Source organism: Falco naumanni, chromosome 4, assembly GCF_017639655.2.
Source record: "Falco naumanni isolate bFalNau1 chromosome 4, bFalNau1.pat, whole genome shotgun sequence".
NCBI lineage: Eukaryota > Metazoa > Chordata > Aves > Falconiformes > Falconidae > Falco > Falco naumanni.
This window is the reverse complement of record NC_054057.1, coordinates 40,368,630-40,389,493: the sequence shown is the minus strand read 5'-3', so window position 1 is coordinate 40,389,493 and position 20,864 is coordinate 40,368,630. Positions and strand designations below refer to the sequence as shown.

The window sequence follows — 20,864 nt, the reverse complement described above, 5'->3', positions numbered from 1 at the left end:
TATATAAAATCTATTTGCCACAGTATTTCTAATTAAGCCAGATACTGTACTTAATGCTTTGAAAAAAGCTGAAATTTTATCAAATTTAAATAAAAGATTTTATAGTGATTCAGAAAATGCAGACTACTAAACCACAAATGTATACACGGTAAATTGACAGAAATCATGATTAAAAGAATAACAGTAGAAAAGTTATGAAAGGGAAATTTCATTTCAACTAATTTCTTGCAATTCCTGGAACACATAATTGCAAGAACAGACTAAAAAAAATTAACACAACAAACACATTTTGAAAACACTGCTGCAAAGTTGTCACACAGGAACTACCAAGGATATGAAGTAGTTATATATTAAGGAACAAAGTATCTCCATAGATCAAAATATGGGAAACAGAAACAAAGATCAAATCTTCTTTACTTTGGCAAAAAGAAAGCAGTGGGGTGTTTATGAAAGTTCTGTAATAAGTTTTGTGCTTAATAAATTTATAAATGGTCAGGAAACAGAGAGAGGCATGGGATGGCAAAACTTGCAAATGACACAAAACGTTTAGTTTATTGAAATCCAAAAAGGATTATGAGGATATTCAGAAATTTCTCATCAGTTGGGTGAATGGGTAGTGTAACAGCAAGAGAAATTGTACACTCATAAATAAAACCCACAATATTAGAGGAAAAACATTGAGCTTATCCTCAACAGTAAGTTCTTAATTGACTAAATCAACTGAAAACAAACCTGGCCATCATTACAGATTACAGATAAATTGTGCATCTAAAATCAACAATTTTAAGCAAATAAATAGTCGGAAGGAAAATAATACAGAATTCTAATGAGAATATATCGAACATTGCCTATCACATTTCAAAAGATTCTGTGCAACAGCATGGAAAACATCCAAGAAAGGATTTAAAGATGGAAAATGTTCACTTCAGCAAGCAAGTAAGATTTGTTTGCTCAAATCTGCAGTGGAACAACCTCAAGAGAAATAGCAAAAGGTAGCTAAAAGTATTAGAAAATCACACCTAATATTAAGAATTGGTATAAGGTCATGCCTTGCTCCATGTATCATGATTTAAAATTAGAAAGTCTTCAGCTGTTAATGAAGTCATAAGTTGCCAAATTCAAATGAGACAAAAACCATTTTACACATAGTACGTGGTTGATTTGTGATACCCATTTCAACGCTGTATTGAGAAAGCCAAGAAGCTAGAAAGGTCTGAAGAACAAAGTGAAATTTGAGCAGCAAAAAAGTGTAAGGAAGATAGCAGGAATACCCAGAATTAAAATAGTAAATTAAAAAATATTTTGGAAAGCTACAGTTTATAACAACTCATAACTGTTACATTGTGATGAATTTTAGGCTCAGATTATCCCGTACTTGCACACTATAGTTTCTTGCACTTTCCTCTGAAGCCCAAAGTTGGCAAAAACTTCTGAATTAGGTCATTCAAGTCCTGTGTGTAAATTTGTCTAGAATTTTTAACTATAGGATTCCCAAACTGGGTTATGACTACTTGAAGACAAAAATCCTCTTTTTTGTATATATAATATATTTGTATATATAATAACAAAAGCTACTATAAACTTACTAGCATGTACTGGTGCTGTTTTGCCAACTACTTGTTTTGCATGAACGTGTTATACATTTGCTGTTACCGGTGGGTGTGTATTTTGAGGCTGAACATCTGCTTGTGTACTTTGGTGAGAAGAGGGGGAGAGACCAAGTCTTTGCTTGGCACATCTACTTGTATTTTACCTAAAGGCCCACGAACTAAGACCATCTAGGTGTTTCCGACATTGAGATGACCTACCCCATCCTAAAGAAGGTAGACTTGGACTCTTGAAATCTTTTAGGACTGAAAAAGCAGCATTCCAAAGATATGTCCTGACCCACTTTCGGAGTTCTGTCTGTATATGCCTGTTTGAGGTGTTTGGGCTGGGTGCCCATGGTCACCATGGTTAGCTGTGGAAGTGAGGAGCCCGAGGCCACATGTACGCTGCCCAGAGTAGTGCACAGCATCCCTGGGCTAGCATACACTGGTGTCAGGGTAGCGTCAGCATCCAGGTGCCAAGGTGGTGGGTGCAGCCTGCCACTTTGAGGGGCCATGTCACAGCAGCATAGCTCAGGCTAAGGCTGCCCCTGCTTCCAAAGCTAGTCTCGGCAACGCTGCCCGTGCTGGCTTTGCTTCCCTGCGCATATGTGCAGGGAGCGGATGTACAAGACAGCCCGCACATTCAGGTGTCACCTGCAGCCTGCCAGCTGGGCTCTCTTCAGGCCCTAGGGAGGCATTTCCCTCCTTCTCAGGTGCGGGCCTTAGTCACCCTTGTGAGTGGAGGGTGGCCTTTATTGAGACCTACCGGACGGGAAGGTGTCCTCCCCCTGAGGTGACCCTGGCGGGTGGCTGTTGGGCCTCTGAGGTGGGCGCCTGGGTGCCGCTCCCACCGCTGGGTCCCTGACGCGGCTGCCAGGCGTTCAGGCTCAGCCACGCGTTTCCGCGTTTTCCAGATCGGCGGGGTACCCTGCCGCTCTCGCTGTGCCGCCGCTTTTGCAGGGCTGGGGACGCGGCAGCAGCCCGCGAGACCCTTCCTCGCGCTGGAGGGGACCGCGGCGCGACCCCGGCGCCCCGCCCGCCCGGGGACCACGGCGAGGGGCCGCCGCCGCCGCCACCGGGCCCACCGGCCCCGGCCCTGCCCGCCCCGCGCCGCCCCCGGAGGCCGTGGCCGCCCCCGCGGGAGGAGGGCGGGGCGCGCAGCGCCAGGCGAGCAGCTGGCGGCGGCAGCGGCCGCGGGGGGACAGATGGGGTGAGAGACAGCGCGCGGCCGGCTGTCAGCGCGGCCGCAGCCCCGCCGCGGAGGGAGCCCCTCCTCCCCGCGGGTGTGCGCCGCTCCGCCGGGCCGGCGGGAGCCATGGCGTCCAGCGAGGAGGACGGAGGCGGCAACGGCGCGGTGGAGGAGAAGGAGAATGGCAAGAAGAGGCGGCTGGGCGCCCTGGCAACGGCCTGGCTCATCTTCTACAACGTCGCCATGACGGCGGGGTAAGCGGGCGCGGGCGCGGGCACGGACACGCCGCGGCAGCGCGGGGCGGCGGCGCGGGAGCCGCCAGCGCGGGAGCCGCCAGCGCGGGAGCCGCCAGCGCGGGAGCCGCCAGCGCGGGAGCCGCCAGCGCGGGAGCCGCCAGCGCGGGAGCCGCCAGCGGCGGAGCTAGCCCTTGCCTGCCCGTAGCCCTTGCCTGCCCGTAGCCCTTGCCTGCCCGGCATTGCCTAATACGGTGCAGCGCTGCCAGCCGCCGGCGCGTCACGGCGGGCCCGCCGCGGAGGTTAAGTATAGCCGGCCCAGGAATGCCGGGCAGGGGTGCCGTGCAGGCCGCGTCCCCCGGCACAGCCGCCGCCCCTCCGCCGCCGCCCGCCCCCGGGCCGCCCCCGCCCCGCCGCAGCCCGCCGCACCGCTCCGGGACGGGGGGAGCTGCCTGCCTGCCGCGGGGCGGCGGAAGCGCTCCGGGGCGCCGCCGGGGGGGTCGGGGCGCCGAGGACGGTGGCCGGGCTGCCCCGGTCCCGCCTGCGGCTGCCCCCGCGGGGGGCCGTGGCTCCGGGCCCGCGCCCCGCGTTACCCCGCGCCCCGCTGCGCGCTGAGCGCCGGCCGTGGGCCCGCAGAGCCGGGGCAGGCGGCTGCGGAGCGCAGCGCGGGCCTCGGCCCAGCGGGCGTTTAGTGATGAGCGGGGGCGAGCGCCGTGGTAAGCCAGGGGGTCGTTGGACCTGTGCGGCCTGCTGTCCCGCTCCGCTGCGCGGAAAGGGGGTGTATGACGGGGCATAAGGGCACTCAGGTTTGCGGTGGTAGTGCTTCAAGCACATATTTTCACTTCTCGAAAATTTGTCCTGTTCGCTAGATCTTTGGGGAGAAAACCCCAAACCTATCTAATTATCACATGCTTGAAGGAGAACCAAGAATGAACACTTTTATATCTCCTAGGCTGTCATTCATCCTGAGAACAATCTTACCTTGGTTACCAGTGGGTGAACTCTCTGCCCTTTGAATCCCGTAGAGCAAAACTGATATGCTGTAGTTGATGCAGGAGTTCAAGCACTGATGCAGACAGCCAGGAGTACGATCGTAATAGCTTTCTTCTCACTAGCATCAGTGAACCTTGCACACATGCTCGTCTGTTCATATATATTGCAGCACCTTTTGAAAAGTGCTTTTACTCTTTTTCTAGCTGGCAAGTTAATGTTGCTTCATTGAATTCCCAGCCTCGTGCTCCATGTGTGAATTTGCTAATGAACACTGACTCTTGCCACTGACTTTTATACGCCTGTAGAAGATTATCGAACCATGTTAGTTTTGACCTTAGGTGCTGATTCAGTATCTCCCACTTCCCTCTCTCCCATCTGTCATTAATATCAAAAGGGATTACGACATGCAAAATTGCACATTTTAAGTGGAAACAGAGAAGAGATAGGAACAAAATCTTCTAATCTGTTTCATATACAATTTAAGAGGAAAATAAAAATTTGTAATAGAGCAATACTTAACAGGCGCACTACACAGCGTAAATAAGTAGCAAGAACGGTATGTTTGTCCACATAGTGCAATATAGCAAAATGTTTCTGGAGTTTTAACAAACTAATACATAATTGCTTGTTAACAACCATTCTAATAAAAAAGTGCAGCTTTTCTTTTTTTTCTAACAAAGGTTTAAGGGACTAAAGTGACAGATCAGTACCCAATCTTACTGAAAGTCCCAACTGGAAACGCTACTTCTATTACTGAAAGTTTTTTCCATTTCCTGGTGATTTGCAATATTCAAAGTACAGGCGCCTTCCTGAGATCCAGAGTCAAAGCCACTAACAACTAAATAAATCAATCTACAGAAACTCACGTCCAAATGAAAATTTATTTAAGAAAAACTTACTTGCAGTCTTTGTTTCTGAGTGTAGTGCAAGATTACCTCTCTCTGCAACCCTTTTGTTACAGAATGAGGTGCAGAAAATGCCTTGTTAGATTAGATGTATTATGACTTCTCAGTGTAGGGCTAGGACAGAGCTGTTGCTGTGGTATTGCCAGCTGGATCTAAACAACTCCCTGTCACCTTCCTCTTGTCAAACACTTCACTAATTTCACTAACTCTTCATTTCCACAGTGGTGGGAGACAGCATCAAATGAATGCACTTCAGATTTAAAATCCATTATAAAATCTAAGTAACACTTGTGGGGGCAAATTTTGGAGCTCTGGCAGATCGGATTCATGGGCTTAAAGCAGAAGGGATCAAGGAGGGGAATCATTCCTACCATGTGGGGAAGCCTAACTCTATGTGAGTTTGAAATGCCAAGTGACTGCGTAGCAGTAGCTACCATATGTAAGAGTTGTTAAGGTGCTGATACCAAAGAACATGCCATCCGAGGTGAACAGAGAGCTGTCACGACCTATGTGACTCATGCTGTTACAGCGTAATGTGTGTGACCACAGACCAGTATTTCCCGGTAGCCCATTCCCAATGTTAGCCAATACCTTATGCTTAGGGAAGAGAATATAAGAACAGGAGATGTGTTAAATGTTTATACAAGTATTTCTCTGAAGGTTTATATGCTCTCTGATTCTTCCCCTAAGTATTTCTCAGACCCATTCCTTAGCCAGAGCTCACGTTGCCATACAGCATATTTGCTGTGGCTTTATGTAGAATGAAAGTACTCAGTAATTGTTCCCAACGTCATCAGACAAGAAGTTAAGCTAAAGTCACTGTTATTTTTCTATTTTTATTTTTAACTCTCAAAATAGCCATCCATAGTTCTGGTTATGCCTGTAGGTCTATATTGAAGAATTTTTGTACCTCCTTAGTCTTTGTGGTTTAAAACCCGAAGTTTCAAACATCTTGCTAGCATCATGTTTGTGAGAATGTGTTATAGCCTTGCATTAAGGATGGAATATGTAGTACGCTATTTGAAAACCTTAATTATATAAACATGGATTAATTATATTGAAGGATGCCTTGCATTATTGTACTGTCTTTGGGCTGTGTGGTGGGGAGCAACCCACGATAGTTTAGAAGTTTGGGGGTTTTTTAGTCTCAATTTCCATTTGAGATATCAATTTAAGTTTTATATCAAGTTCCAGGCTGATTAAAAGATACTATTACGTTCTTTCTTTTACATTGTAAGGGTTATCCATTGGTATCATTGTTCAGTTTCCTTAAAAAGATATTAAAGAATTATCCAACACCATCAAACGTGCTAGATAAATAAACCTGCACAGAGCACCCATCTTTCAGCACTTTGGAGTCTGATTTTCAAGGATAATTTCTCAACACTTTTAAAAACTGCATCATAATAACTTCAGTTGGACAATCACAAACAGAAGCATTCCGATCACTGGTCATATCTGAAAGTCATGAATTGAGGGGGCCATGAAAAATGTTAAAATCACGTGCATAGGTTCTGGTCTGTTACTTATACAAACTTGCAACCCAAAACAGTGGCTTCATTGCCGAGTTCATCATGTGTTTTCAAATGACAGTAACTGACAGTAAAAAATGCTTGAGAATTTAATAGTAAAATGATATAGTCACTGCTAGTGAAAAGTCTGATGGATCCACGGTTTTGGGGAGTCCCCTGAATTCAGGTCAGTCCTCTGAAGGTAAACAAGTAATTCTCTATCCCTTTCCAAGTAAAAAGATCAAAGAGTGTAACGTTTATATAACATCATATACAATTTATGTCTAAAGATATTTTTAATAATCTCCTAAGAACACTGACAAGTGAAGAAGCAAAGATATTCTGTGGAGAAAATATTCTACTAAATTATTTACCGTGGATGGATATTTTTAGATTTTTAATTTGAAATGTATCCATTCTCTTTCTTTTGTAGGTGGCTGGTATTAGGTATTGCCATGGTGCGGTTTTATATACAGAAAGGAACACATAGAGGCTTATTCAGAAGCGTTCAAAAGACGCTTAAATTTTTCCAGACATTTGCTTTGCTTGAGGTAAATTTTAAACATTAGTTTGCTTTACTGGATGCTACATATTGTAGTCAAAACACATTATTAACCTGAACTTAATATAAAAATATTATATTAGTACTTAAAGTCCTATTAACTTTCTTTAATGAAGGTTTTCTGGGGGGCAAGGTGGTTTGTGGAAACAAATGGGCACATTTTTCCAAACTTAATTCTACGATTTCTTTAAATCAAATACTGCCTGGGAACTGCTTCGATTTGAGAGTCTTTAACTCAAAAGGTAAAATCTCTGAAGGCATTCCAGCCAGCAGATCAATCCTCTAGCATAGTAGATATCTTGTCTCCATCTCAAGAGACGATAGCTTCCCCCTTACACGTTATTCTTCTGTGCCTTTCCTGGTTCTGCTTATTTCCAGACTGAACTCACATGCCCCATGTAATCTGTTACAACAGTGCACAACTGTGTAAGAGGTGCAAAGTATTCTTTAAATAATAAAACTTTTGCCAGCTATGCACGAGTGGTCTCAGTTTATGGTACATCTACGGAATGAAACTGTTGGATGTATTGAGCACTCAGTTCTTTCCCAGGCACAACATAGACTGCCTATCTACATTTTAACTTTTTTTCTCAATCTGCCTACAACATCTGTAGTTCGCTAATTTCATGTGGCCAGCTGTGTATCGGCTTTTATGCTATTAAACTTTCACAGTAAGTAATACTACTCAAATATGTCAAAATAATGAAAAGCACTCTATTTACTAAACATGACTGACCAGAAAACACAATACTTCTGAAGCTTTGTAGTTGTCATTGACAAAATTATCATTAATTTTGTAGTAATGTTGTCAAGCCATAATGACTACAGAACATTTTAAAATTGCCATGCATTTAGCATCACTTACCTGACTCCCTCCCCACTGTCCTGTAAAATTCTTCTTTGAATAAGATAATGGAAGGGAAGCTTACTAATTGAAAAAATAAATGCTTTGTAAGTATCTATATATGTAATACATACAGCTAATTAGGAAAATAAATCTTTCCCATGTGTTTGCACAGATCAGATACCGAGCCCATCACAGTGTCGGTTGCCAGGGCTCTGACATGTATTTCTTTTAAAGGCTGTTAGTTGGAGATGAAAAAACAGTTCTTCAGAATTAAGCCTAGGTTTATATAAATATCAAAAGGCCATGTTTATAGTGTAGATAGTAACATACTGTACATCAGTAACCTCTAACTTATTTTTATTTACAGGTAGTCCACTGTGCAGTTGGTGAGTTCTTTGTTTTAGTTTCTCCTGTAACTAATTAAAACATAAATTGTGGAACAGAAATAACATGTTTCTCTTTTTAAGGAATAGTTCGCACATCTGTGCTTGTGACTGGGGTCCAAGTGAGTTCAAGAATCTTCATGGTGTGGTTCATTGCACATAGCATAAAACAGGTATGTGCTTGAGCAAGTCATGTTTTGATTGTTTTTAAGGAGAAGCTATTCATCCAGTTCTCATTTCACAAGGAAGACCAATGTAAAGATCAATGACGTTCCTACAGAGAATACTTACATACTTCAGTGTGATTTTGGAACTTGGGGTTACAGGATGGAATTTATATGCTTCCACCCAGGAGACTGAGTCTGGGTCTTAGCTGTAAATCAGCATCGTCTTGGGCATCGTGCCAGCGTGGTCTGCTTAAGCGAGATCAATGACTACTGCTATTATTTACCAGCAAGTCTGCAACAGTGTTACCAGTTCCCCTTCAAAAACTTAAATCAGCACTTACTGAATTAATCTAAATGAAAATATGTCTTAAACTGAGTTTACCTGGATAAACATGGTTGTGATTTTGCAATTTATTTTAGGAAACTTTTCAGTATTTTAATGTTATGGTAATAGTAACATCTGATGACATCCATACTGTATTTTTTTCATTAAAAATATACCAAGTCATCCAGCATGCCACAGTGACACAGTCCTGAATGAAAGACGATAGTTTATTTGCCTGGCTGTAGGTGGTTATTGTAAGCGTAGTGATTCGTTAGCAGAATGAGAAAAGCTTACTAGCTTACAGCTAGTAGATAGGGCATTCAGTTCTGTTTCTGAAGGTCTGCTTTCTGTGAAGGGCATGTGAGAATTAAGTGATGGATTTTGAGCCTGTGCTCCTGAATTTCTTTAAACTGAAAAAGCTGAGCCATTAAACTGTCTCACCAGCAGGTGGCACATGCCTCTCTGCTGAGGGGGCGTCATGGTACCTGCCTCAGTTGTCAAATCCCTTTGTTTCAGTTTGCAGAGGACTTGTTTTCTACACTTTCTCATCTTTTCCTTTACTGTTGCTTTTCTTAACATGAAATAGGATTTTCATAGTTTTGTTTGTTGGTTTTGTGGTTGGTTGGTGGTTTGGTGGGGTTTTTTGGTAAGCTAAGTGTTTTTTTTCTTAAGGGAAAATGTCTCAAAGAGTAACAATTTTTTTATATTGAATGTTTACGTGAATGCTGGAATGTAGTGCTCCATTTTGCCATTTTGCTGTTACCTGCAGTGGATTAAATCTTTAGCGTATCCACTCATTTCATTTGTTTTTTCTATCTTCAGTACAGTAGGTCAAGCTGTGTCCAAGAAAAAATATATCTGAGTGTATGTCTGATTGTATTTCATGCTGTTACTGCTTAGCAGGCATGAATGTTCAGGGTCACTTTAGGTGGTGAGAGGCATGTTAGTGATAATAGCCAGACCCAGATGTCTCTACTGGGCTGGAGATTTGCAAGGCAACAGATAGGAATTCTCTGCATACTTATTTAAAGCTCTTCTGCTTGGATTTAGCAGTGTGACATGAATCCAAGTCTGGGTTATCAATGTTTGTCTCTCATCACGTGAGGCTAAGAGCAGCCTAATTCTGTCTTTACCTTTGCTTATTTGTTTGGATGTCTTTGCATTTCAGTTGTTGCTATTCATTTGTGAGTTTGGCAGTATTTTTATTATCTCCTTTTCTTTTGTGATGTTGGTGACATTCTTTCATTAAAAGTGCTCCTTCTTTGACACATTGAGGGTGCGATTTTATGAGATGATGAGCACTTATAATTCTTGACTTTTGACAGAGTTGTGGATTTTCAGCATCTTGACATGTATTAAGCTTTGTCACTGTGTTGCATTTTATTTTAAAAAATCGATTCCCTTTTTTTTAAATTTTAACAAAACTTGTGTTACTTTATTTTATTTCACAGACATCCCTGGAGCTTTTCAGCCTTCAGGCATGGAAGTGTATTACAAAATTCCTCCTCTTTTAAAGAAAAGAAAATTACTTGCGTGTAATTCTTCTTCTCAGAAGGTAGTGTTTGTAATAGATCCCCAGGTGCCTTCTTTGTATTTGGGGACTTCTGTTTATTTGTTCACCTAGAGTGAAAAAGAACCAATGTTTTGAAACACCAGAGGGATGTGTTACCTACCGATGAGGCAGTTTAATGACTCAGAACTTAAATCTTAAACAGGATTGTTGAGTGACTTTACCCAAAGCTCCTGATCTACCAACTGGTCTTCATTTAGTGATCCATCTGTGTTCCAGCTCCTTAACTATCTTACAGCTCCCTGAAGTCTCCCAGATTTGATCTTCTGTGACCAGGTTCTAGTTAGTAGATTATACTGAGCAATTCCTTTAGTCTAAAGTTTCATGGAAGCATGCATTATAATGATGAGGAAGAAGCAAGATAAAAAGTAAGAGAAAGTCTAGGAGACAGAGTACTGAAATGCAGAACAGGTAAAAACTGATTTTGAAAGGAGCGTGTCTTCTGTGGTGGTGTTTTCTTTTTGCTGTTTTGAGGAGTAAGAAAATAAACAAGTAAATCAACCACAGATAAAAAGAGGGAGACAGCACAGTGAAAACGCAGGTAGAGAATAAAGAGGAGGAATAAACTTAATTATAGGGGTTTATATTTTGATATTTGCATAATGCATAAAGATTGCCCAGTTTTCAAAATGTCTGTGTGTTAGTAAATACATATGATAAAGAACTGTACATGGTAATGATATCAGCATATCACTTCTATGCCAAAATTTTCTTACAAGATGTTAGTTCTGTTCCATATATCTTAAACAGAAGTCTGTTGCAGTTTGCACAGAAAAGAAGCTTAAGGATGAAAAAAGTGTTGGTTCTTTATACTTCTGCAGATCCAGAATGAGGAGAGCGTTATTCTTTTTCTGGTCGTATGGACTGTGACAGAGATTACTCGATATTCCTTCTACACATTCAACCTGCTCAACCATTTGCCATACTTCATTAAATGGGCCAGGTGGAGATGTCTTGTACTTCAGTTTCTCATGGTTCTGTGCATGTTAGTTTCACGCATGCTGAGCTAACACACAGGAGAGCAGATGTTTGAGCTTCGGTTATGTGTCAGCAGAGTGCAAAGTCAGTTGCTTTCTGTGCTTGGGATCATTGTTAGTTGGTTTAAAATGTTAAAAATATTTTAGCTGAGATTTTGGGGTGTGATTTGTTCTTTGCTTTCTGTGTCTCATGTTTGAACTCTGCTTTCACTTTAACTTTTTTTGCTTTATCTTTGGAGTCATCTTTTAACTTACAGTATGACTTCTTAAGATGCTTTTGAATACAGACCCCAAAATTAAGCACTTGTGTCTTTGTGGATTTCAGGTCTTTGAAAATGTGGGAGGAGTTGTCACTCAGTCTGTATGCATATAATTACTTTATGAGAAGTTCTGCTTTATCAGAGCTTTTGTAAGGTTATATCCATGCAGTGAAGCTAAGTATTAACTTAGTTTAGCTCACATAAAAAGTGTATTCCGTATCAAAACTGCTCTGATTTTGAAACATTCAAAGTTGGCCACTAGATCACATGTATTACAGAGACTGCATATTTATCAGGAGACTTAACAGGAAGAGTAGTATTATCTGTAGTCATGATTTGAAAAGTATGTATGAGACAGACACTGTCAGAAGGAAAATATATAACCTACTTGCAGAGCAGGCAACTCTTATTTAAAAGAGTGTGTTTGTTTTCCTTTGTTTTATAGTTAATGCAGTTCTGATGCTTCTAATGCACTTTTTTGATATGTCTGGTATTTATGTCCACTCTGATAATACACTATCTTTTTGCTAATATCTAGGGTGGTAGGCTTGGTTATGTTTAAGCACTAAATGGCAAACTTAAAAATAATCAGGTCTGGTTTTGTTAATAATTTTTTAATGTAGGCTTCAGAAAGAGAAATGCATTCAGAAAGTACTACATTGCAGATAAACTTTTTGCCATCAAATCAGTGTGTCTTGGATGACAGAATTTTTGTCTCCTTATCATAGACGATAGGGAAAACTGACATTGTCACAGCAGAGATATATGATGAAGTATACTATAAACAAAACATTTGAAAATGTATTATCTTTTCATAGTGTCCAAAATATTCCATCAAGATTTATAGATAATCAAACAGCACAACTGGGCATAAATTCAGTTCTGCAAGAGAGCTGGAAATTTCTCATCTTGAGCTTGTAATTGTAAAACATTCGTCTTCCATTGTTAATAGGTATGCTCTAAATTTTAGTTCAGAATTTTTACTTTTGTTCTTTTTCACTGTATAGAGACAAACCGTGTGCAGGTCATGGCATCGGTTCCTTCTTATACCTCCCCTAATCTGTTCTCTGACCGATGAGTCCTTTAAGCCCATTTCCTCCTAGGAGGGTTTCATGTTTGGTCACTGCTGTTTTGGATCTCATCTCTTTTGGTCATGGAATGCACACTGTACCTTTCTGTCTGTGTGACCGCTGTCATTGCTGTTCCCTGCATGAACTCGAGAGCTGTTCCTTAGGAGAAACCACATTTTCATGGTGTACACTATGCGTAAGGACAACACAAACCCTATTGATTATGTTTTTCATTTTGTCACCGCCTGTGTGGCCTATAACATTCAATCCACATTTTCTTTAAACTGAACGCCTTCACCTTTTATTTGAACACCTTCTTCCCATTTTAGAATAGATCTGATAGGTTTCTAGCATACTATGGTTCTAGCGTAGATGGTTTTCCATCTCCATTAGTGGTAAATAGTATTATTTGGATTCCTCATGTGGCAGCGGGTAAAACAGGCTTCTGATGTTTCTCAGCATTTTCATGTAAAGAAATTACAATACACAGGGTTGACCCAGTATGCATACACTGTGACAAAGTTATGTAGGATCATCTGAATTTGGGATCCAGTTTGAATCCTGTCAGTGACAGCAGGAGCAAGAGCAGTAAATTTAAAAGAAGTCATTACTGGAGACTACAGATTTCTGGTTTTTTTACTTATTAGTATTAGAAAGACATATAAACATTCTAATACTTAACTGTTTTTAACTAAAAGGGCCGAGGAATGCATTCTCTGTAAACCTAAGCAACGCTATCCAAAGTAACTGAAACTGATACTCTGTGCCATGTCAGGATGTGGTCCTTGATTTTGGTGCAGGAACTACTGTAATACTTTTCTGTGCCACTAATAATAGCAAGAGGAAATTTTAAATTCGTGGGGTGTTTCTCACAAGGGTTTGTTGTTTTTTTTAATGCAGATACAACTTTTTTATCATTTTGTATCCTGTTGGAGTTGCAGGTGAACTGCTAACCATATATGCTGCTTTACCCTATGTGAAGAAAACAGGAATGTTTTCACTGAGACTTCCCAACAAATATAATGTCTCCTTTGACTACTATTACTTCCTTATTATTGTCATGTTCTCCTATGTGCCATGTAAGTATTATTTAACAGTAGTAACACTAAAAACATAACAATCAATTAACAGCACTGCCGGAAACACTGCCTGTAGTTAAATTTGCTGGACATTTTCTGCTATAAAAACCTGTTTTCTGCTGACCCCAGCTTTGCTGTGTTTTAGTTGGTTAGACTGAAATTTTCCATCCTGTTATCTGCCACAGAACATGAGCTGTCTTAAGTAAAATTTCAGTGAAAATGATAAAAACATTTCTAAGACTCGGACAAATTAAAAATCTTTTTGCTTAACACACAGAAATGTCTGTAACTGTGTTGCTGAGAATTTCTAATGCCTCTGCCACTTTGAATCATTGACTTTAAAATTGTCCTGCAAGTTGTGCCAGAGGTTTGCCTTGTTTTTATTGCCATTAATATCCATTCCCTGGTTTAATCCAGTTGTCTTTGTACTTCTGGATACCAGAAGCCACAGATCAATTGGCTAACCAGAGCTAAGATTAGAGAGGCTATCTCTCTTTCACTTCCAGTGTGATTTCCACTGGTACTTAAGCAGTGTAGCAAGGAGAAAGCAACCTGATTCAGATATAGCACCATGAATGGGGCTAGACCAAACTACGCAAATAGAATATTTTAGATAGTCTGGACAATGAAGCTAGAAACAAGACAAGAGATTAGGGAGAGGCATTGAAAAGCAGGAAAATTGAAGTTTAAAAGGTTTGTGATGTGCATCCATAAAAGGTATTTGTTTAAGAAGTTGACCTTACACTGTGATTTTTTTTGCCACAAGAAACCGTGAAGGCAAATGAGAGAGATTAATATCAGTAAAAATTTCCTAAGCTATTGTAACTTACTAACAGTTTTACAATTGTTTATATAACTTAATGCTTCAGGAAGAAATTTGGTTTTCTGTCCACTAAATATAAGGATCAAATCTTATCAGCTGGACAGTAATGGAACAGATCACAGAGGGCCAGGAGAGGGGGAGCTTCTCCCTTCAGACTTGAACAAGTAGAGTAAATTTGTATCCTTCTCAAAGTCTTAATTCAAACATGCTTACCTTAGCGCAGCTTTGAATACTTCAGGCACTGTCAGAAAGTGGTAAGTCCTGTTTATACATAGAGAGTGTTGGAGGGAAGTTCCTTGAACACAAGGTGTATATTCAGGGGGCCTTGTCTGATGTTTGAGTAATTACTGTTTTGTAGTTGACTGCAGTGTTCATGACTTGCTATTATTTACCTTAACCAACTGCAGCACTGTGTGCCATAATTTTTCTCAGTTCATCATTCTGCAAAATTGTATTTTTCCATTATGCGATCTGTTGAATTTTTTGATCTAACTTGCTTTCTTTTATGCTTTGATCAAGTATTTCCACAACTCTACTTCCACATGCTGCGACAGAGAAGAAGGGTGCTTCATGGAGAAGTGATTGTGGAAAAGGACGATTGAATCAAGCCGTGTAACTATGGTGCTTTTAATGGAAGAAAAGAGGGTAAAAAACCAAAGCTTCCTGTGATTTTTCTGAGTCCAAGTTTTAAAACATGGAACAAGAATAAACTACTGTGCATAAAATAGCATGGACTGTATTATTTTTACAATTAATATATCTTCAGACTTACCTTTTCATCCTTAGTTTTACCTTGATTTTTAATTATTCATTTCTTCAGACAAATGATTTTCTTATTTTCATTAGTTTAACAAATAGCTGTAAGAATTGGAATAGTTGACTACTGTGCTTTCTGTTCTCAAAGTTCTGTTATGACCTGTAGTCATCATCAAGAACTGAAGGAGAGCTGATAAGTTGTAATGAAAGTGAGTCTTCCGGAAAACAGAGCATAAATTAAGTATTGATGTTTTTCATAGACTAGGTGACTTAAATGTCATTTAAGCTTTATATTAAATAATACTTTTCCAGTTATAAGTACTGTTAGCACGTTGTTCAACATTCTTTGAATTACAGGATCACACTGTAGAATTTCGGAAGGACTTTTGAAAGGAGCTCTGTGTATTTTCATTTGTAATTTTAAAGGTCTGTAGAATAATAGATATAATATTAACTGGTTAAAAGTTTGTGCTGAGGAGTAGACTTGATGCGTGCCTACCTTTCTCTGGTCAGTGGCTGGAATGGGGCTTGTTTGCAGAGGAAGACTGTCAGCATGTTTCCTATTCTACACTTATATATGCATAAAAATTATGGTATTGCATTTAGAAACTGTAGCTATAGTGAGATATTTAACTTCTTATAAATAGCTAAGTGGGATAAAATAATATTCGAAATAGTGTCTTAAAATATAAGTTGTGCTTTGAATCATCCCCTTGTGCAATTTTAATTGCTCCCTGCCCATTAATTGTTTATGCTGTGTTGACCTAATTCTGTTTAATGTCTTCAATAATCTGCAAGAGGGATCTACAGTAGATTAATAAAATTTACACATGATATTACGCTATATGATACATGAGTGGGAGAGGTCCAACAGATTAGATGCAGCCTAAGAGATTCAGAGAAAAGGTAATGCATTTGAGGAAACTTGGATACTTGTGGAGAGAGAAGATAGAAATGTAGTGATGTAGTAAGAAGCCTCCACAATGTAGGCAACGAAGTTGCTTCTGGCATCACTGATGTCTAAAGAAGAGTATATATGCAAAAGAGCTGCATCAGGCAGCTGCAAATCAAAATACTTATGATTGCTGAGGTCATTTCTGAAGCGTGGTCTTGTATTTTGGGTACTTCAGGGGTGAGGAATTGAGTCAATCTTCTGAAAAGTCAGAGAACAGTAACAGAATCAGTTGAAGTGAGAAGGAAGTCAGAAAGACTGAGTTGTTAAGTATGTGTAATTGTTTGTTATATGATAAATAAATGTAAAGGAAGAAGCTTTCTAAGTATGAAGGTGTAAATACAACTGTTTATATACTTTGAAACAAGGTAAATATCCAATGAATATCAGGAGAAGTATCCTACCAATGAGATAAGTTAGGTCATGGATGACAAAGCAGTGCGGATCAATGCATACAATTGCTTGGAAGGTTTTAAGTTAGATGTAATGCAATAGTGGAAAATAATCTTCCTTTGGCAAGAGTTTGAACTACATACTTGAATAGGCAGTTTCCATTTTTAGCTTTGATGATTCTATGATAATACAGCTTTTTTTACAATTGTAGATACACCTTTTTCTGCTGTATCTGGTAATTTGATGAAAAACCAAGGATTTACTACATCCCTAACTTTCAAATTCCATTTTGTGCCTTAAATTTGTGATATTTATGCATGTCTTCATTACCTGTAAATTAGTTTTCTTATAAATGACAGGTGCATAGTGGACTTGAAATAGAATAGTTGTATTTCTTACAATTTTAAAAAGTGTAATCTTTGTATTTTTTAGAACAAATTTCATGCAAGGTGCTATCATTTATTACTTCTGGTTTATATGCAGCTAATATTATTAAAAGTTTAAAATATAGATTAAATTTACAACACTGCATCACAAAATAGTTGTGTTACACATGTTCAGACTAGTAGCTGTATTTGTGCAAAGTTCTTAAGAGTACTGTTCTATAAACTTCACTTGCTTTTTGATCCATGAGGAACATCATGGCACTTTTTAGAAATATTTCTCAGTTAGCAAGCAGAAGAGTGTGATGAAATACGAGTAACTAAGATTAGATTAAATTCCATGTCTCTTTTTTTACTGTCAGGGCAGCTCACTGAAGACCATAGCTATCGATTCACTGAAAATGCATTGGATACTTTAAGGATGTGATTTTTAAATCCTTGATCCGATGAGTGTATCCCACAAATGCTATTCCTGTAATAAAAGGAATACCTGCACTATAATACTGTATTATATTTGTTTTCATTGTGGCCTAAGGATATTATCATATGTCAATCAAGGAGCTATTTATATATCCTTTTGTACATGTGACAAGAAAAAAATACAGCACTGTTTGCTGAAACCTTGGCTTTGCACTTTCATAAAGCAACAGTGCACAAGGTAATGATACAATTTTAAAAGTGATTTACAGCTAGAGAAGAGTCTTGCTAAATGATAAATGAATAAAAATAAAGCTAAAAATCATTACAGTATTGCTTCAGTGTTTCATAGACCAGACAGATTGCCATGTAGATTAGTTTACATGGCATGTACTATAAAAAAAACAAGCAATGTGTTCTTTTCTTCCTCATCTTTGATTAAAGCCTTTCACTGAAGCCTCAATGTATAACTTTTGCTTTAGTATCTTCTCAAAGATCGTGAAAATTGCAGGTAGAGTCCTCTTACCGTTGACTTTAGATGGGCCAGGATTTTATCCTAGGTAGCTTACTTAAACTTCAATATAACATCATGAAACATTTAATTAGTTTGTTAAGTGGACATAAAAGGTTAAGTATGATTTTCTTATGGTGCTCTCTTTCCAACTTCTTTTTGACACCTGTCTTTTTGTCTTCCTCTCTGCAATATTCCTGGTTTTCTAAAGCATTGAAATCCTCCTGCTTATGAAAGATTAGGAATATATTCAGGCATCAGTGTCTTTAATGTTTTGGTGTAGTCTTCAACAAATTATTCATAAAAGGTGTTTTCTTACTTGTGCTATATATGCCTTCTGGAATGGATTAATATAGAGTATGACCTTATAAAGCTTTTTAATGTCACTACATAGGAATAAGCATTTGGAAGGAGATTCCTATTCATCAGGTGACATTTCCTACTATTGATAGTAACATAAATACACTATCCTTTTCATAAACTCCAGCTGAAAGCAGTTGGATTTCTTGAGTTTCCCCCTAACACTCACAGGCAGTTCCCACTGGGAAAGGCTGTTCTGGGACTGATGGGGTGAATCACCTGGTTTCACAGCTCTGCCCAGCATGTCGAGGCCAGACCCTGGCCTCAGGGCATGGGCAGTACAAAGGAATATGACACTGAGAAATTGCATCTTCCACATTAGCTGCCAAGAGGGTCACTGAGGCCATTGTGAACAGTAGTTGATGGGCTTCATTTCTCTCACCTCTCACTGTGCAGGATGTGAGAAGAGAGGGGAGCTCAACGTGCTCTCACACCTTCTGCCTAAGGAGCTCATGAGATCAGCTGGAAGGATCTCTATGCACAAAAGGTGTGTTAAAGAAAGGACTTTTCTGCTCCATTCAGCTATCTTAGTATCTATAAGCGTGCATTTCTTGAAATACTGGTAAGCCGAGATAGCTATGCCACACTGCTCTCGATAGTACAGTTCAAAATTAACAGCCTTGGAGAAATGGTACAGTGTGCTGCTTCTGATTCCCATTGAACATAACATTTAGTCGGGGTCACGTTAGTTAATGGAGAGATGTCAATTGACTAGTTAACAGGGAGGTGCGTGGAGACCTTTTCTGTGACCAGAGGGAACCTACCTCTTCTCAACAAAGAAATACGTGCATTTTAAATCTAGGTCTAGCTACTGCTCTGCCTGTGGTACTTGCAGTCTTCACAGTAGTTTTAGTGGGTATTTGGATATTTATATGATTAATAAACAACCTAGAATGAAAACAAGCTACAACCATTACAATAAATTATAATTTAAGGTAGTTGCTACATTAACAGTTTTTGTGAATTCAGCTCTTAATTAATCTGCCTTAGGAAAAAAAAGGAAGGAACGTTAATGCAAATAAGTGTTCTGCACTAGGCAGGAGTGCTTCATAAATCAAAATTTTCAGGCAGGCAAACTGGCTGCAGTTGTTTATATAGGGTTGGTTAAATGTGTTTTTGAACAAAAAGGTTGAAAGCTTTTCTGATAATTAAATTTTATTTCATAATGTATATTTTAAAATGTGCTCAGAGATACTGTATTATTTATTACCAGTTTACAATTTCAATTCATGCTGAACATACACTTTTTATAGATGATTAACTGTAGCCCATTAAAATGTTTTATTTTAATGTCTGTTACAATGTTTAAGAAACAAACACCTCATGTTTCTGCAAAGCTCTGTGTTCTCTTGCTCAAGTGAGTTGCAGTACTGTTAGTGCCTATGAAGCTTTGCAAGGCTGTTAAAGCAGCAGGTTTATATTTGCCAAGGATAGCTCCTTAAACTTGCTTTCATGATGGCACGCCTTAACAGTGGTTGTATTCTTGGTTCAGTGTCTGGTACTGTACACCGCTGATGCTGTTCCAGGGGTCTTGAGTGCCTTCAGTAGGACTGAAGGCTTCACAGATGTCAACAAGTGATTCATCCTTACCAGATTGAGAAGACCTGTCTTGTGAACTCTTAGATTACAAAACTAACTAAATCTGACAAGTAAAATTAAGGCTGTACCAAGACAAACCGTGGAGAACTTGGATGTTGGGTAACTCTAACCCTCTCGTAGGAACTTGCTGTCAAGTTCAGGCCCAAAACTGGCAGTGGCTTTCGAGTTCTAAAATGTACAATACTTTCTGTGTCATGTCATATCAGCTGAAACATGGCGTCGTTTTGTTCACAGCTCTCTTTCTTCTCTGCTCAGTCTTGAATGTATTTTATGTCCGTTTAGTTGATGGCTTTGTAAAAGTGTAAGTACAGAAATATTTATCTAAGTGTATCATGTATAGAATTGTACTTCAGGATTCTTAATAATGTAAATGCACCACAGCTGCTCATTGTTATTTTTTCTGAAATGCATTATCATTAGCGGTTTACACAGACAGGAAAACAACACAATATGATACTTTTAGTAACTTATTTATTTGCAAAGATTGTAAGATTTATTGAGCTATAAATTCAGATATTTGTTTTAGAGACTGTTAATACTGTAGCACTGTAGAAATTCATGATCAATTAAAAGACATTCTAAACTTTGTTCTATTTGACTTCTTTTTTTTTAAGCATGTAGAAGTCAGTTCCTACGAATCTTCAGCACATTACACCAGGCTGGTATCTGTGTACAAATACTATACTTTTTATCAGGAGTTATTTCACAAATTAATCTTGACATCCCCTGTAACATACTTACTATTACCCAGCCTTCCTTTTTATATTTTTTAAAATATATTCCATTTAAAAAAGGGGTAGGTTTGAGTAATAATACTGGTTTATCAAGCAAGAGGGGAAAAAATACAGGGCAATAAAGAGAATGTATAACATCTGTCAACTTGTATGAGGACAATTGTGTTACAGTGGTCCTGAAACAGGTATTACAAAAGTGGATATTTCAGTGTTTTGGATCAGAACTGTTCTGTGGTATTAACCTTTAAGGGGGGTAGGGGCAGTGAACATCCTCTG

The 20,864-nt window shown here is 39.5% G+C and overlaps 1 protein-coding gene across 2 annotated transcripts; it reads left to right on the top strand.

Moving 5' to 3' along the window:
• The first annotated feature begins 2,755 nt into the window (after positions 1-2,755).
• On the top strand, positions 2,756-20,441 carry HACD1 (3-hydroxyacyl-CoA dehydratase 1). Of its 2 annotated transcripts, none has more exons than XM_040591314.1 (7): positions 2,756-3,032; positions 6,854-6,971; positions 8,197-8,215; positions 8,303-8,385; positions 11,096-11,217; positions 13,482-13,660; positions 15,003-20,441. In XM_040591314.1, the coding sequence occupies exons 1-7, from the start codon at positions 2,905-2,907 to the stop codon at positions 15,083-15,085; spliced, it is 732 nt and encodes a 243-aa protein (XP_040447248.1). In that variant the 5' UTR covers positions 2,756-2,904; the 3' UTR covers positions 15,086-20,441. The 2 variants fall into 2 exon arrangements, with proteins under 2 accessions (XP_040447248.1, XP_040447247.1); XM_040591313.1 differs by having other exon boundaries at positions 2,757-3,032; positions 8,297-8,385.
• Positions 20,442-20,864: the final 423 nt, after the last annotated feature.

What these genes read in the sequence shown, in the direction of transcription:
- HACD1 (XM_040591313.1), top strand. Translation starts at nt 2,905, where the DNA reads ATGGCGTCCAGCGAGGAGGACGGAGGCGGCAACGGCGCGGTGGAGGAG. An exon ending in TTGCACATAGCATAAAACAG is followed by an intron (nt 8,386 to 11,095) that starts GTATGTGCTTGA and finishes ATACTTCTGCAG; the next exon opens with ATCCAGAATGAGGAGAGCGT. An exon ending in CATGTTCTCCTATGTGCCAT is followed by an intron (nt 13,661 to 15,002) that starts GTAAGTATTATT and finishes GCTTTGATCAAG; the next exon opens with TATTTCCACAACTCTACTTC.